Source organism: Gavia stellata, chromosome 13 (genome assembly GCF_030936135.1).
Source record: "Gavia stellata isolate bGavSte3 chromosome 13, bGavSte3.hap2, whole genome shotgun sequence".
Taxonomy (NCBI): domain Eukaryota; kingdom Metazoa; phylum Chordata; class Aves; order Gaviiformes; family Gaviidae; genus Gavia; species Gavia stellata.
The window spans coordinates 7,588,551-7,607,226 of record NC_082606.1 but is presented as its reverse complement, the minus strand read 5'-3'; the positions used below and the strand labels follow the sequence as shown (position 1 = coordinate 7,607,226).

The 18,676-nt window shown below is 37.7% G+C and overlaps 1 protein-coding gene across 7 annotated transcripts in view; it reads left to right on the top strand.

Moving 5' to 3' along the window:
• Positions 1–10,300, top strand: part of TJP1 (tight junction protein 1) — a 194,780-nt gene extending 184,480 nt beyond the window's left edge. For 4 of the 7 annotated variants that reach the window (XM_059824097.1, XM_059824100.1, XM_059824098.1 and 1 more), the window contains 5 exons: positions 1,236–1,408; positions 2,136–2,577; positions 3,760–3,977; positions 5,315–5,458; positions 8,710–10,300. In XM_059824097.1, the coding sequence (XP_059680080.1) occupies positions 1,236–1,408; positions 2,136–2,577; positions 3,760–3,977; positions 5,315–5,458; positions 8,710–8,804 (1,072 nt within the window). In that variant the 3' untranslated portion in view covers positions 8,805–10,300. Of the gene's footprint in view, positions 1–426; positions 478–1,235; positions 1,409–2,135; positions 2,578–3,759; positions 3,978–5,314; positions 5,459–8,709 lie in introns of all 7 variants that reach the window. The other 3 variants (XM_059824104.1, XM_059824102.1, XM_059824101.1) reach the window with 2 other exon arrangements.
• The last annotated feature ends 8,376 nt before the right edge of the window (positions 10,301–18,676 follow it).

Genomic DNA, 18,676 nt, shown 5'->3' with positions numbered 1-18,676 from the left:
AACCATCATAATTCTGTGTATATTAAGGCTGAAGAAATTAATGCAAATTGGACCATAAGTGAGAGATTGTTAGAATATGGGATTTACATTTTGTTCACTTTTTCAATTTATTGAGTAACTTTGTTCATAGAGATTGTAACATGGCTTAGTGTAATCTCGTTCTTACTTTCAATATCTGTCAATTTGAGATCCTGACCACCTTCTAATTCACTGGCAAAATCTCATGTTAAATATAGTAGGTGATCATTGTACATATGCATACGGTAAAGGTCTTATCAGAAACATCACTGTTAAAAGTGGTGCCACCAACCTTTTAATATGAAAACTGCTAGGACTAACATAAAAAGTGTGACGAAATAATATGCTCAAGATAGAATGACTATTTTCTTTCATTCTTCTATTGCTGTTTGCTTTGCCATCACCTAGATTTCTTGGCTCTTACACTAGCTATGACTACTTGAAAAGGAACATCAAGTGGTAAGACTGTTATTGATGTGAGGATGTTTTCAGGTGTCCTCTCACTGTTACATTTCATCACAGGCATTATGTGCACTTAAAATTTTAAACACACAAATTTTGAAAGTGCAATATATTGTAGTCCAAAATTACAGGTATTTGTGAAATCAGTTATTTCCTGAAATAAACTTTTGGAGAAATATTTCTAGTATAAGAAAAATGTTTTGAAAATAAGATTTTAAAGTTATCTACACTATGCACATAAAGCTAGTGAAGCTTCAGCTGATTACATTTCTAATTAAGATGGCATTGTTCAAATACTAGGTGTATTTAGAAAAGTTGTACTAGAATCCATTGTCCTTTTGGCTAATTATGCTTTTCAAAAACAACTCGCTCCCCCCCCCAAAAAAAGTGGATTTATATTTTTATTTTGAAGACCTGCTAAATTAGAGAATGCTTTTTCATTGAAATTACCCCAATGAAATTGAAGAATTAAGATCTTGTAGGCAATTATGCAAATACACCTGAAATGTCATCTGCCTTTTGTTTGCCATGGTTTGTGTTACTAATCTTCTAAAGATTCAATGTTGTCTTATTCTCTTGTGCTTATTAATAAATGTTTTTATACTTGAGACAGGATATTAAAGAAAATAGTGTTTTAATGTTTATAGGAAGAGATGGAAATCAGGTGATCATAGAAGAAAAAAATAGCCATGAATGCAGGAGCTCAGAGCCCTGAGGAAACCACATGTTGTGGGTTTTTTCTTTTATTTTAACAGGGGGAAACCAACTGAAACTGAATCAATGGATAGGCCTGTTGGTGAAAAACGCTATGAGTCAATCCCTCAAGTTACAACTCCTCCTGCTCCTTCAGTCCAGTATACACAACCTCAGTCAATTAATAGTCCTGTCCTGTCTCTCCCAGCACATCACAAGCCTGCACTTTCCGAAGGTGAGCAGCTGGAAAGCTAACCTGTCTTAGGTGGTAACAAGTATCACTTGTCAGGTGCTTGTGTGGTTGCTTCAGTGTGTCTACACTGGTATCTATGTTGTTCTCTAACTGAAACTTGGAATAATTATTAGTGAAAATAGCTTTTTACTATTGTGAGATGGAGTTTTGTGAAATGATTTGGTGATCCTGTCTGAAACTTCCAGGTGTTAATAGTCACTATAGCTGTCTCTTCCACATTTAGTGGTCTCAGCAAAGATGAAGTAAAATTTTCAGTACTTAAAAAAATGTACCTCTCTATGCTTTGGACCAGAATCCTTTAGGCATAAGTAATAGTTGTAGGCTTCTGAAAACAAAGAAAAAGTTGTTGTTTTCACTTTCACATTGAGAGGATTGCCCAGTCCAACTGAATTTTCCAGTTTGTGCAAGTGCATGATAGTATTTCAATACTGGTTTTCTATTTTTTGTCATGGTATAAATCAGTCTAACCTTTTTATTGAAAGGTCATATCATTGTATCTAACGTATTTGTTTCATGGAACATTAGATAACTTGCCTGAACATGAAAATATAATAGGAGGACAGATGATGTAAGAGAGCTAAGCTGAACCTATACCTATTTTATATAGTAGATCAATAATTAATTAAAATGTATTCTTATGCCTTAGTGTATGTAATTAGAAATTTCTGATTATTACTGACAAGTTCTGGTATCTTTATTTGTGTTGCAGTTAACTCTGTGTCTGACCCTCCTCCACTTCAGAATAAGCCGGCAATTTTCAGATCCTCTAGAGAGGACACTGTGCAGTCCTCTTTTTATCCTCAGAAAAGCTTCCCTGACAAAGGCCCTGTTAACGGAACTGAACAGATTCAGAAAACAGTCACTCCTTCTTACAACCGCTTTACAACAAAACCTTACACTAGTGCTGCAAGGCCCTTTGAGCGCAAGTTTGAAAGTCCTAAATTCAACCATAATCTCTTGCCAAATGAAGCTCAACATAAACCAGAGTTGCCATCAAAATCTCCAAATTCTCCTCAACCAGTTTTGAAAGCACACAGCTCATCGCAGCCTCCTGAGTTTGATAGTGGAATGGATACCTTTGCTGTACAGGTCGACAAGCCTAAATATCAACCAAATAATGTTAATGCTGTGCCTAAAGCCATTCCTGTAAGGTAAGCTGCTGCTTTTTACTTTCTATTAGTACATCTATAAGAGTTCATCTGTGAAAGCTGTGAAAAATACAGCTTTTTTTGCTGTGCTTCCAATTTCTGTTGATGTTATAGTTGAAACGTTGATACTCTGATTCTAAAATTCTGCCAAAGGGCACTGAAGAGCATTCAGATAGATACTTAAAGTATGTCCTATGTTACTGTATCATCTTGCATTCTGTTATTAGAAAGTGGCACGGCTTTTATTTCCCATTTCTCAAACTATAATTATAAATCTGGTAGGTAGTAATCATTTGTTCTCTCATTTTGTTTCTAGAAGATGAAACTAGTTTCTAAGGATAGCTGTTGCACCAGATTGTATTCATTTTGTGTGCTTAGAGAGAGATCTCATGGTACATGTGCGTAAGGGGTATTTTAAAAATACTTGTATAAAGAGAAAGTAACTTTAGCAGTTTCATATTGGTTCTCTTTACTATGAGAAAAAACAACTGCTTAAAAGCATCTTGTGCTTGCCTAATATGCTTTAACTATAAGAACTACGTCAAGAGCAACAGATAGTATTATCTTAAGCTATTTGACTTGTTAAATTTTTTTCACTAGTATTTGCAGAACAGTGATTTATTGTCCTTTGATTTCAAAATAATAATGCATGAACCAGACTTGAAATCTTGCTTGATGTTTCAGTACCTCAGAAATGTAACAGAGGAATGAATCCTATTTGTTCTTAAGCACCTGAGAAATGTTTTTATAACTATAGTTTTGTAGACTGCTAGATAATTTTGAAATTACTGGTTCTTTGAGTGACATTCCTTAGAAATTAATCTGAAATCTAGTCAAACTAGCCATTTGATAATGTTACATGTTTCTCTTCAGTTAGATCCTGGCAACCTGGAAAAAATTGTGTGCCGGGCTTTTTTTACAGGCTTTAACTGCTTTCTGAAAATTTCCAGAGTTTGTGGGTTTTGGGGTTGTTTTGTGCAAATGTTCTCTTCTCATGGCAGAATGTGAACTACTTGCATCTTAGTTGTCCCACACAATCAAGTGTGGGACACATTTAATGTTTTCCTGAAATCAGTGCTAGCTTACTCTAGGCTGTGCCCTGCTAAAATGTTAGAGGAAAGTATGCCACTGGCTTTCAGGAAGAAAATATTGATAAAACTGCTAGGCTTTCTGTCTTATATTCAGCCCTTCAGCACTCGAGGATGAGGAGGAGGAAGACGGACACACTGTTGTAGCCACAGCAAGAGGTGTGTTTAACAGCAATGGTGGTGTATTGAGCTCCATAGAGACTGGAGTTAGTATTATTATACCACAAGGAGCCATTCCAGAGGGAATAGAGCAAGAAATATATTTCAAAGTCTGCAGAGACAACAGTATACTTCCACCTTTGGACAAAGAGAAAGGTAAGAGCTGGCACTGTACATTGTTCTGTTATTTTGTACAATTCTTGTCTAATAACAGCAAAATAGAATATGAAAATACCTTAATATGCTTCAATATATAACATACATTTCTGTATGAAGAGACAGAGCATACATCTCAAAGAAATGTAAGGGAAGCAATATTCTGCTTAATATTGAAAGTTGCAAGCAAGATGGAGGCCCTGAATTATAAGTGGAGAATATTTAATCTGTAGACTTGAGAATATTTAATTTGTAGAGTTAAGTACTGATTTAAAACTTACCTAGTGCGTTAAAGAAAAGTTCTAAATTGTTTTTTTAAGAATCTTTGAAATTGTAGATTCCCTCATAAAGTACAGGGATTTATTCTAAACATTCTTATTAGAAATATTTCTTCAATCTCACAGCTAGGACCAAAAGAATTATAAAGCGCATGATTTAAACTAATTTGACTTGAGTTAAATATTTGCAATTTACTTCAACATTTGAAAATACTCAGCATTTCCATTTTTTTCAATTTCCCTAAAGAAAGCAGCTTCATGGTTTAAAAAAACATTTGAACTTTCATATAAATAAAAGTGTATTCCTGACTGTCTTATTAATAAGGGTTGAATAGTGTATCTTAGTTGAGCAGTTTTTTCATAGTAAGTCTGTCTTTCATACCACTAGTCCAGTGGTATGCATTTTCTGACCTGTCAGATTCCCAGTTTCCTCAAGTCGGGAAACTAAATGGGTTAATTTCATAAATCTGTAATTAAAGCATTACTTTCAATGTGCAATTACTTTGAAGCTTTATAAATCAAACATGGCATGTTCTTCAACTGAATAATCTTATGTTAACATTTGGAGTTTTAAACTAAAAATAGACCCTATGTGTTTGTATGCTTTATCTCTTGACTGTTAGGATAAGGGTCATAGACTCTTGAGCTGCTGAAGGCTTTATTCAGCCCAGCGTGCCACAAATCCATAGAAGCAGAACATTGCAGCTATAGCACAAAGAGAAGTATGAACAAGGCTGCTTACAGATTTGGGGATTTGATTCTTTTGATGCACCAGCTTAGAAATTAGTGGCAGAAACAAATCCTAACATGATTTAATTACCAGACTTGTTTAGCCTTTTTCATTTTGAGATTGTGGTATGTTCCACTGAAAAGTCACTTGAGTGCTCTGAAAGACTATGAGAAACAATCTTGCGAAGTGCTGTTCTTTACTGACAGGTCGAAACAGTCATATTTTTGTCTGAAACTAAGTTGCTGAGTAGTTCTGCAATGTAATTATGTAATACTTTGAACCTGTTTCAAGAAGAATCAGTAACAGATTTTTCTTTCTCTTAACTATAGGTGAAACACTTCTTAGCCCCTTGGTAATGTGTGGGCCTCATGGACTAAAATTCCTGAAGCCAGTGGAGCTGCGTCTGCCACATTGTGCGTCTATGACCCCTGATGGTTGGTCTTTTGCTCTAAAATCCTCCGACTCCTCGTCGGGTATGCTGTCCTCCCTCTGTCCTTTTGGGGCTTTTGGGTGCTATCGTATAATTTAAGTTAATTTGGCTAAAGGTGATGCTGTGTAATATAAAGAACTCAATCATTGTATTTGTGTCAAACTCTCCCATTTCACTTTCATTACAAATGTCTTTCTTACATTTACTCATGGTGCAAATTCATAGCTAAAACCATGATAGTGGAAAAAGATTAATATCTCTAGTCTATTAAATATTATCGTATTTTTCTATTCTGTCTTCTTTCTTGAGGACTGCTACAGCTGAATACACTTGAAATGATAGTCGCACTAAAATTGAGAGGAAATGATTATGTACCTCTGATTGGCCTTTGTAACATAACTGGTGTTTGTTGCTTAATTAACCATATAGGACTGGCAAATCTTAACAATTTGCATGCTCATAAATCATGATTTAACGCTTGTTAACTGTTTCCATGTGTGCAAGTTGATGCTGACAATTGGGTCATTAAGAAAACTGTAGTGTTCAGTAAAAGCATTTACAATTCATTCTAATGTAGCTGGATTTTCGACAAGACTTTTCTTGCTTGCCTCTGCCTATTTCTCCTCTACCACCTTTTACCCAGAAGTTTCTGGTTGATAGTAAAAGTTGCAACTGGGTTGCAGTTTTATTTACCTGTTCATTTTTACCTCACTGTGGCTTTCTGGGGTGAGGGGGAGAATGTATTGGCTGAAATAGTCAGTGAGGAGAAAATTCTGGACAAGTTTCAAGCAATTTCATGAAATGGCTGTGAGGTTACAGAGATTTAAAAGAAATGTTTGCACACTGGAGGAAAAAGTCTTAAGGTTTTATTCAGCTACCTTCAAAATTGATGGTGGAAGATTCAAACTATTAGTATGTACATATGATCTAAGTAATGACCGAATGATGTACTTCTGTATACAGCATTTAAACCACCATGTATGCATATCTTCCGTCACTAATGTATCTATCACTGTCAACACCAAAGCACTGATGCTTTGAAAGATTAAAGCATCGATCCCCTTGATGGGAATCCAATAACCAAGAGGTATTAATGGCAATAATTTTTAGTTGTTTTTTATAAGCTATTACATGCATGTGTTGCATGCATCTACTTAACAATGTGTGTATACATGGCAGTGGTAAAATGGACTCATAAATGATAGGGTCCCAAAAGATACGAAAACTATGTACAAAAATGACACACTTCCTTTGTAACTAATAGCACCTGTTCATGAACTTACTTGAAGTGAAGGGAGAAGACTCAAATGATCTAAAAAATAACTGAAGTTACTAAGACACTTCTCTCCCGTTCCAAAGTGGGATGTGTGTGTGCGCATGTGTGGGTGAGAGCAAGAGTGTGTCTATTTAAACCCTAACACTTTCTGTACTGTAAATATAACACCACATTCTGTTAATCTGAAATGGGATGTATATCATAACATTGCTCTTTCGAGACAAACTTTAAAATTGGGCAATTCTGTCTTATGATATGTAAGTAGACCATACTGTGTCTTAAATAAATAACTGTTTTCTCTCTTTCTAAATTAGTTGGTTATGGGACTCTGATTTTTGAGGTGGCTTTATAAGAAGTTATACAATCCTGGGTCTTTTCTCTCTTCAGTCGTCTGCTCTACCTCATATTTTCTCAATGTATCCATGTTCTGTCCTAAAAGTGACATTCATTTGCACTTACTAACATTCTTTCTGCTACATTTAAGCATTATATATTGATATTTTACTGTTAAACCCCTTCAAAAGCTTGAATGATTCTGGTATTAAAACTGACTGGGGGGAAAAAAAGTTGCCTTTTATGGCCACACTGATTAGAATGTATTAGTAAAAAATACTGAAGGATCTCTTTTCAAAGCAGTTGTATGTAAGTATGGGAAAAACACCCTCAACAGCTAGAGGTTGCACTGGCTACAGTCTAATCCTTGCTATGTGTTTAGGAGGGAAGGTTGGGAAAAGTCTGCCATTGTCTCATGTGCAAGACTAGGACCTGGTTGTCCTACAGTCCTGTTTTACCCTTCTAACATATTTGATCATGTGAGTTTTTTGAATGGAATTCCCTGCACTGATAAAATGAAAAATCCTTTAGCATTATTGAGCTGCTTGATTGAAATAAGTAGTCTAGGCTGGTTGCAAACTTATTGGCATTCTCTAACTATACGCAGGCCACTTCTATTCTTTGTCCCTACATCAGATGTTGCCATCACTCAGTGCATTGTGTACTTCATTTGTTTTCATGAGTTCTTCAAGAAAGTTATGTGGGATTTACATCAGTCTCACTTAATACAGACGTCTCAGGTGTTTGCAGTCTGTGTGACTGGGTTCTCTAACTTGTTGCACGTTGCTCAAGGCAGATCTGGTTTGGCCAAACTAATTCATGTCGTTTATTCAGAAGGCTTAAGATGCACTTCAGTGCCTTTTTCACTGTTCCACTGTAGTGGGATGATGATGCTTCTTGTGTAGTGGCAGCATTTAGTGGTGGTTTTAGGTGGCTAAATGAGGAGTACTTTCTCCAGTTGAAAGAGACAATTGACTGTGCAGATGAAATGTAACCTTTGTCTGGTGAGATGCCAGCTGATGACTTTCCTTTGTAATAGAAGATTACACAGGACCTTTGACCATAAGTAGTTAAGATCTGTTGTAAAGGTTTTAAAATATGTACTGGTTAACTAGAATCCCTTTTAGCATGTCAGTATTTCAGGCTTTTAAACAAGTATACTGGATGTAGCTGCGAAATGACTACTATCTTGTCTACAACAATTTTCCTAATAGAAAATAAAACTACCAGTGTGTCATAGTGCTTAGTTACAACATAACTTCTGATTTGACTCATCTGTGTTCAGAACTGTTCCAAGAAAATTCAAATGCATCCTACCCACATTAGCTTTTAATAAGTCACATGTTTTCTGGCAAGTTAAGAAAGAGCCAGTGAATACCTGATTCATTGCTAACACTTCTCAAATGGAAAGCACTATGTTGGTGCTGTAGAGTAGAATGACTTATGTTTAATTCCTGAGTGCCACAATATCTGTTTTGAATAACTGATCTATCCTACGTTATATGAAAACAAAGGGTTAATTTTTTATTAGTAACACACAAACTGCAGGTTTTTAAAACAACAACAGAAATAAAACAGATGTTGATACAGAACTTAAAAGCTCCTGTCCAAAAGCTTGGTTGTTTCAAGATGTACACTGTTTGACAGCAGATACTAAACACCAGCATTGTGTTTTCCTCCCACAGGTGACCCCAAAACCTGGCAGAACAAGTCTCTTCCTGGGGATCCAAACTATCTTGTTGGAGCAAACTGTGTCTCAGTCCTAATTGACCACTTCTAAATATTAAGTTAGCTGACTGAGTAAATAATGTGAAACTGAGATGGACCTTACATATAAACTGAACCACTCTATCAAGTATTAACTGTTCTATAAGTGATAATGGATCTTAGTGTTTAAGCATCTTGCTTTAACTAACAATGGTTTAGCAAGTACACTCTTTGAACCATGGTCACAATACATGCCACAAGCAGGGAGTGTACAGTGGGAACAAGGTAGGGTTTTTCCAGGTTCTGTATGCTTTGGTTTGTTGTTCTTTTGTGGTTTTTTTGTTTGTTTCTTTTTTTTTTTCAAAGGACACTAATAGTATTTCATTGTTTAAAATCCGAAAGTACCAATGGAACTATATTCAGAGGAACTGAATTTGGTTCATACTCCACTGGCGCAAACACAGAATTTGGCCTGCATTTTTATGACTGTGTGTTTGTAACTCACAAGACTACATTTTGGTCTCTAGTTTTTAAATGACTTCTGGCGTACATGTCCAATGAAATGGCAATCAATTTGGGGTAGCACAGTTTAGATGTTTTCCTCTGCTCAGAGGCTAATACAAACACATCTACTTACTGTATATGGAAACACTGTCATGAGAACGGGGGGGGAGGGGGAAAAGCATGTGGGATGACTATGGTTCAGTTGCCTCTGTGGATTTGTAAATTAACCACGTTATTACAGACCTATTAACCAGCAGGGATGCCTTACCCTCATGTTTTTAATAGTCTTAGCTCTCATAGTTCTCTGTATTAAGTTTGTATGGCTTTTGTGCTTACCTAGATAATATATCATGAGAGACTGGGGAAAGAGGGGAAAAAAACCAACCAAACAAAAAAACCCAACTTGTGAGTTTGGTTTAGAGAATGAATATTGTTTGTGTTCATCAGCCAGAAGAGAACCAGAAGAAAATGATGGTATGTTTTCTGCTATGCATTTGAAAATTTACAGATGTTATAGACTGCTTGTATATAATGCGTGCATACCACTTTTGTTCTTGGTTTGTAAATTAACTTTTATAAGCTTTACCTTTTTATATATATAAATATATATAAAAACAAACAAAGTTTCTTAAGGATATCTTTGTATTCTCATACCTTGTGAGCCTTGAACTTTGACATCTGCAGCAATAAAGCACCATTTCTACAATATACGAACAAGGACATTTTTTAAAAATGCACAAAGTTGTTACCTTTTTAAGTGCTGCGTTTAAAGAATATAACTCGGAATTCTCTACTTTGATTAAATTCTTGAAAAGTATCCCTACTGTAATTTGTCATAAGGATGCTGTACTATGTGCCCTGAAATGTATTTTTTTACTAATAGACAATTTATTACGGCACAATGGCACTACTACTGTTTAGATAATATACCACTGCATTCTGTTAATGAGTTATTAGCTCTTCAGGTGTGGCTGATTTTTTTCTCTGCAGTTATTAAAATTACACGTTTCTAAATACACAGAATAAAACTGTTTTTAAAATAATAAAGGAGATTGTAGTACCTTATTGTTTCTGAAATGCATTTATGTGAACATGACAAAATCAATTTTCATTTTTTTTCCCCCTATGTAAGTAGACAGCTGGATTCTGCTGTATGTTCATACACGAAGCAGAGCTCTTTTGTGGAGTCAGTTGGAGTTATCTGTAGCAGGGCTTCTAAAATGATTAACTCCAGTGTGGATCCATTGGAAATACTTAATACAAGTAGGAGTGGTAGACTTGGCCCTTGAATCACGATGTTGGTGCTAGTTTACTTATGCCTACTCTTCCAAATATTTGGTAGTGTTCTAGCATGTAGATTTACACATAGTCTAGTTACCCAATTTTAAAGATATTCCTACAGAATCCCATTATCAGGGCTGTTTGGAGTACTCAGTGGCTAACTAGTAAGGTACTATTATTCTGTAAGACAAAATAAACTGTAGAAGTTATTTTTACATAATGCTGGGAAACAGTGTATAACCCTGATGTTTCCTTTCTGTACTTTTACTGCCCAGTTAGTTTGTTTCTCAGGCATGACTTGCCCTAGAAGATGCATTCACTACTATTACTACTAGTCCTCATGGCTTATCTCAACTCTAAGAGCAGGCAGAAAATTTGAATAGGAAAAAACCTGTTTGTGTCAGGATGGCATTTTTCATTTGTCTTGGTGATAATATATTGGTGGTATTTCTTTGAATCAGCAGAAAGGAAGGTTTCAAAATGGCATGCAAAGCATCTTGGAGAAAATTCTAATGCTAAAATTTCGAAGTGCTCTTTTTAGTTCAGATCTTAGTAAGAAGTATGTAAAACACTATGAAAGCAGTCAGTCAGTCGGACTTGAGGAACCCTGGGGTTAGACTGCATTGACTGTTTGCAGTGGTGTCATTTGTGTCTTGGACATCCTGAGTCTAGCATGCTGTAAGGTGTAACTGTCCTGAGTTGCGTTTACTATAGTGATCCAAATAATCTTTCTGCTCCTCTTTTAAAGAGTTGCAACATCATGTCTTTCTATCAAAATGAAGAAAAGTGACAGCTTTTGCTCTGCTGTCATTTCATAAATGAAATAAGAAAGTTGATGCTGTTCAAAAATGTGGCAATTCTCTACTGCTTAGCAGCCTGTCACTGTAATTGGCTTTTGCTGTCTACCTGTAGGAATGTTTATTTGAAGTGGCTTATTTAAACCATATGCATGTTTTTCTTGTTAAATCCCACTGCTTTTGGGTTAAAACATGGCCATTGAGAATAACTGCTAAAATAACACACTTTCTTATTTTAAAGTACCAGTTTTTGAAATCTTTATCCTTGCAAGAGATTACATTCCTGATGTATTTTATATAGGCTAGGCTCTTCAGGAGGTAAGTTCACATGATTTTCATTTACTATAGTTCTCTATTCACTATTTAATGTGAACTTAAACTGCATCTCCCAATTCTTCCTGTTTGTCTCAGCAATGTACTGGCCAGCTTTAGCTCTGCAAATCGTACAGAAGTTTTAATAATGTGAATCTCAAGTCTTGTGCTCGTTTCTAAACAAATGGCTTCAATGGTGGAAACAGGTACTCAGTGGATACAGAATTACTGTTCATCTCTCTGACTTAGGTTCTTAGTAAAAATCTTTTTTTATTATTTTTTTCAAGAAAAGTATTAATGAGTATTCAACTACACATACACAAACAAGTTATGGTTGTAAAAGTACTTTTCTGTTCCTGCCAGTGTGTGTTAGGTGAAGCAAATCAGCAATATTTAGGGTCTGGTTGAAGATACTCTGCTGTAATGTAACTTGGACCAGATGACAGAAATCAAAGCCATACAGGTTTGGAGAATAAAAGATGTTAAGCATGTCTGAAAAATGTTTTAGTATCTAAGTCACTTGTGAGGCTTCTACAAATACTTTCCTCACTGAGTGCTAGTGGTGGTCTTATGTACGGGGTTCTCTGACAACTAGCTCCATCCATTGGGAAGATCAAATGAAAGGGTGAAATTGTTTTTCATTATATCCAAGTGAACTGTGCATTATGACCTGGTGAGCAGGCATCTGAGAATAAATACGCTTAATATTAGTGAAAGTATATGAAGCTGGTTCTTTGTGCATGCACATGTAGACATGAATGTTACTTATTAGATTTTTCTGTTAGCTTGAATACCGTGGACTACTTAGCTCTATGGCAAACAGTTGTCATTCCGGTGGCACTAAAATAATTATGCTATCACTGAATTTGGCTTGAAATCCATTTTTTCACAAAGATTAAAGGATGTTTTGGTGGGAAGCAGTGGTGCTGTCCTGGTTACCTTAATTAAACTTGAAATGGTTTTACAGGTCATTTCAAATTGCTGTGAAATGCAGTGACTTTACGTAGTAACAGTTCTTACTGTGTAAGGAGCAGAGAACAGGTCCAAAACAGAACCTCTGTATCTACAAGTGTAATTGTCCTTATTTTGTTACTGCAGGAGTAATAAAGGAGACTAAATGTGAAGAAAGAGAAACAGTTTTGTGTGCTGCTGTGTGACTAGAATTGCCACCATGTAAACTTGGGGAGGAGAGCAGAAAGCACAATTATGCTTAGAACGATAAGAACAAACTTTAGCCTAAACTTTGTCATTTGTTAATTCACTAATGCTGATTCTGAAATTGCTCTGATCTGGCCTGTGACAATGTATATGAAGTTTCCCATTGAAGTTTATTGTGCAGCACTAACTGCCTATTGTTTCTCATCTTCGGCATTGACAAAGTGACAATGGAAGAGTGGAGACGAATGCAAAACGTATGACCGTTTCCTTGGCCCGGAGAGGCTGCCAGTAAGGCAGGTTTGGTATCTGTCACTATTGCTGGTTGCTGACAATTGAATAACTATGGTTTGTGTTACATAATTGGACCTCGCCAGATCATCTATTCTGTGTATCTCATGACAGTAGTAAAAGATGTTACACTTTCGTAAGAGGAAATTGGACGCCTGACTACAAGCAGCGTACCTATACTGGGTTTTGTGTTTACATCTTGGTTTTTTGATTTTGTGGTTTTGCACTGTGGCATGCTCTCTGTGAAGAACTTTGTAAATCAGGAGTACCTCAATCTCCAGTAGCTTCATCTGGTTTTGGATTATAAATGCCAGTGTTTAGTACCACTACAGACCATTATCAAACCAGAAGTGTTATGTGTTTTCATTGTCTGCAACAGCTTGCTCTATTTTGTGGTGTTCTCTTGCGTTTCTGACCTGATGTCCTGTATATCTTGTTCTGACTTTATTTGGAGGGCGGGAGGGGGCAGTCAGATGGATGGATGACAGACATGAGGAATGGGACTTCTGTTCACCTGGGGACAATTGAAATAAAAGAACTGTGAGTAGTGGGGAGAGTCTCAGAGATTTAACAGTTTCTGTAAAACATTAATGCTGCTGCCATTCTCTGTGTTCAGGAGTCTGTTACTTTTCTCAGCATGACAAAATTTGTTGAGCATTGTTGCTACTCTGAAGGTAGTGCAAGTATGTGATGGCAGGCAGGAGCTCTTATAAGTAAAGGCTGGGGAGAGAGCAGTTGGGCAAATACACAAACCAGTGGGATCACTTTAGCTTTACTTGTGTTGTTTGAATAGACTTGAAAAACCTGCATAAAACCTGAAAATAAGTTCTCTTCAATACAGTTGAACACCATATATCTGTGTGCATAATGTATCTGTTGCAGCAAATCATTCCCACTAGAGAAACCTGCAGTTCTCCACTTGTTGTCCTAATGCTAACTACTGCCATGTTCTAAGGGTCCTTTTTGTTGACTTTAATGGCAATTAGCTAGACAACTGGTAAAAAAGATTCCTAAGGAAATGCACCGTAGTCTATTAGTGACTACTGATATAATTTATCTTTTTTCTTGGGTGTTGAGTGCATATTAAATTTTCTTTAAAAAACAATTGAAAAAAAAAGGATGTTTAAATATTCAGCTAATATAACTTGTCTTCGCAGTATTCTGCAGTAGTTGTCCATTTTATACAAACGTTGCTGAGAACAGTAGATGTGATAGGCTGTAAAAACACTATATATCAATTACAGCCTGTTAAGATGAGTGCAAGTTTAAAACATGTTGGTTAATGTATCAGTTTCTAAATTATATTAAAAACAAGCAATGTCTTTCCAGAAAAATTATTACTTACTTCCACCCTTCTTCCTTTCAACTTTAGGGCTTAGACTTTTGGGAAAGATCTAAGTGAGAAACAGGCGGTAGAATTTAAGGAAAATGAGATCCAGCGTTCAGTTTGGTAGGTGCTTTTCTATCTTGGCATTGGATTACCACTGGTGATACTTAGTGCATGCTATACATTTGATTCAACACTAATGTCTACATACATTTAAAAGCCTTCCCAAAGACTTAAAAGATTTTGAGGTAATCTTGCCAGAGTGGAAACCTGGCATTGAGAATTCTTCTTTGCAGAAAGAAGACAACTTCTTTGCTAGAAGGAGCATTTGTAGTACAGAGCTTGATAGTGAAGTTACAGTATGGATGATGTAACAGTGAAGTTGGCTGCAGTGATTTCCTTCCTAAGTATACTTACTACTTGTCCTTACTGAATTGATGACCGAATATTTCAAGTTCAACACACTGCAGAATAAAGGTAAGGTAGAATTAACTGAACTGGCGATAAAGGAATTTACATATTTGATTACCAAAGTAGCATGTTGGTAAAGTAGTAAATCAGGGAAGTCAACTTAGTGACCTGGAAAAAGTTGCCCTAGTTTTAAGATTTGTATTAACTTTTCAGTTTGTCTTTGCTAAAAGCTGTGGAAAGGTACAAGGTGTATGCAGATGCAAACCTTACTATATGGTATATAACACCACAAAATTAGCTACATGAATGATAACCTGCTGCCCTTGTAGAACAGTCGGAGACTGTGCCAGAAGCCTTTTCCCTGAACATCACTGGCAATCCCACTGGTGCTGCCAGTATTGGCACCACTTTTTTATTTCTACCAGCAACACACTGAAGTTTTTTATAGCACTTCAGATGTCTGCTGAGAATGGAGGAGTGATGAGAGCAGGCTTATGTGTCTTGGAGTTACATTTTATGTACAGGCTTGCTTTCTTTTAATCGAAGTCTTCATGGTTCTAGGCAGCCTTGTAAAGGTAATTCAGACATAAACTATTGCAGTAATAACTGTGCAGCTGTCTGTCTCCCCAAAATAAGAAAGCTTACTTACCTGATCTGGTGTTCCTAGTCCCACATCCCTCTGTGGTACGCTGCTGGTAAAGAAGCCTGTGGGTTTTTAGTTCTCAAGAGACTAGAGACTTTTGTTTTCTGGTTTGGTGGCATATAAATGTAATTCCCACTGTTTAATGGGTATTGATGGCATGGAGTTGTGGCCTGTGATAGCTGTCCAGTTTTAAACCATGCCAGTAAGAGGGGAGAGCCGTTTTTCACAAAATAAGCAGGAAACTATCACAAAGCAGAAAAAGAGTTTCCTGAGAGACCATAAATACAGCTGATTCGGCTGCAGTGTTCTATTTAACAACACCCCCAGCCCCATGCCCAAAAAACCCCGCCACCACTAGCAAAACTCCCCGATTATGCAGGTTTTTGACAAATTTCTGTACAGGATGTAAAACTTTCTAGTCCGTAGTGAATGTGAGGGAGACTAGCATCAGTCTGTGAACAAGGAGTTTGGACTTCGCCTCTCTGCAGCATGAGACTAGGTGATGAGTGAGCACAGAGGTAGGACTTCACACTTCCTTATTACATTTTATTTAATAAGTACAGCTCTGACACACCCAAATTTTTGACATGTTTTGTGTTTCTTCTTTGTTTTGATTGGATAGTAAGACGTTTGCTGATGACCTTGCTACTCTCGTCTGTAGGCAGTAGCTTTTTAAAGTATAGCAATGGCAGTTAGAGAGTTGTGAGGCCAACATACTTTGTACTACTTTGTGTGTGGATTTCGAGGCATGACCTTTGTTTTTTTAATATGAAAAATACAAAGTAACTAGCTGTGACTTCCTAGTGATGAAGCCATATCTATAGAATACACCATACTGCCATGCAAAAATACCTGCATGGTATTGTGTTTAGGTCAAAATGTGTCAGAAATGGGAATAGAGGAGTGTAAGTTCTTGTGTGTATTGGTGCTCCATTTGAATCCTCTTTTAAGAGAAAGTAGAATTTGTTCTAGTGTGGGCAGCTATGGGCAACTAGTGGCAGAAGCTGTCAAGGAGGACCACTCTGAAAACCCCTTGAGGAAACAGAAAATGGATCTGAATGTAAATAAATGAAGTTCATGGGAATTAACCTTCAGATGTAAAACCTAGCAAACTATTTTACCTGTCAGGTGTATTCTGTAAGTCTGGTTTTGTGTACATACACACCTGCTCCCACAGTGAAGTCTGAGCTTTGCTGATAGCAATGGAAGTGAGTTTCCATACGGAAGTCTTGTTCACCTCCCATAGGATCCATTGGACAGTCTGAGATGGTCAGAATGCACATCTGCCACAGAAGTTGGTAAGCTTTGATCTTTCACTGGATTTTCATAGAAATTAGGCACAGTTCTACCATGTGGTCTTGAGGGTTGTTTATTGTGTCATCATAATGTGTAATTGGGCTACTCTTGGTAAACAAGAAAAACAAAGGTAATCACCTGTCTTTGGAACAAAAACCTCTCTTAAAATAAGAGGTTTGCTTTTTCCTGTAGTGAAAGGGAAAAAGACTATATAATTTAAAATATTTAAATTAAAAATTAGTAATTTGGATCAGCAATTTGTGTTACACTCCCTTTGTCAGGCAAAGGCTTCTCACTGTGCAGTGAGAGCTCTCCTGCAGAACTCCTACACGGTGCTTGCGTAACACAAACCAGTCCATACAAAATCACGCCTAATGTCTGACAGCCATCTTCTCAGTCCTTCTGACAGGGTTCTCAGACGTTGGCCCAGGCTGCCCAGGGAGGTGGTGGGATCACCATCCCTGGAGGTACTTAAAAGAAAGACGCGTGCATGAGGCGCTTAGGGGGACATGGTTTAGTGGTGGACTTAGCAGGGTTAGGTTTACGGTTGGACTTGATCTTAAAGGTCTTTTCCGACCTAAACCATTCTAGGATTCTATGGCTTAGAAGGCGTGTCGCCGGCCAGCGTTACTGCTCTGGCAGCAGCTGAGCAGTCGCAGCCGTCGTCTTAGGAGCTGGTGCGTGTGTGGAGGGACGAGCCAGCCGCTAGGGGGCGGGGCCTGCCTGGGAGCCGGCACGCTGCTGCGGCGCGGGGCGGTGTCCTGAAAGGCAACGCCTTCCGATGGAGGGCCAAGGGGCGCCCCCTACGTGCTGCCTGCCTTCCTCCTCCAGCCGTTCTCCAGCAGCCTTCACATCGGGCTGTAGCGGCGTCGAGTAAATACTCAAACTCACTCACAAACAGTGCGTTGTCTAACTGATCTTTTCAAATTCATATGCCCATTGTTAGAATGCTGCAGTCCGGCCCAAATGTTCATTCTCTAAGCCTCGGGAATCTTAGAGGCCCGGTGTCAAGCACTGACCAGCCAAACCTGGGACTTACCGTAAGGGCAGCTGGGCACACTTGTGTGCCGGTTGTGCTGGGCGCTGTGTGCACGGAGTGCACGTGCACCACACTGCACTTCTGCAGAGATCGAGTCCCTAAAGCACGTGTCTGCGGACAGCTAGTGCTTTGCTCGGACACGGACACAGAGTCATACTTCAGAGCACTGAGCTCCAGGTAATTGCTTTCCTGTTTTATGAGGAAAACGGCACAAACACAGAACTTGGAATGTTTTAGCTGTGATTTAAAACTAGTGCTATAGTTCCTAAACAAGAAGCATGTTTTTATAAAAGGTAGCTAAGAGGAAGATACGTGTGCCATTAATTCAGTCATCAAAAAGCTTAGCTTGGCCTTCAGTTGTGTGGCATTAGGGAGCCCGGAGCTGCTTGTACAGCTAAAGGTTGTCCGTGTTTGCTTTAGTTGTAAAGGACAGTTGCACTGGCAGAAATGGTCCTTTATCATGTTCCTTCCACAAAGGGGGTTGGCTTAATTTTTTGAGACTTGCTGCCTCTTTCAGAAAACAGTGGTTGCTTGAAGGCTGCTTTTATGGTTGCAAAACAGATGTTCTTACTTAGTCAGCTGTGAAAGCAAAGGAAGAGAGTGGAATAGGAACCTAAAATCCACTGTGGTGAGTTGCATTTCTGCCATCTCACTCGGCTTTGGCTGAGTGTTTTCCGCCTTTGTCGTTTATGCAGGACTGTGGGTTTTCTTTATGGACTAATAAACTGACAGGGGAAATGGCCAAAGGATACTCTAATATAATTTAGCCGGCAAGAGATTATGAACTTTTATAGACTTTTGTAGTCTACAGTTAATTCATTTTTCATGTTCTCTTTGCATGAACTGTTATCTCTTCTGAACAAAATTGGAAACAAGCCTTAGGAAATAA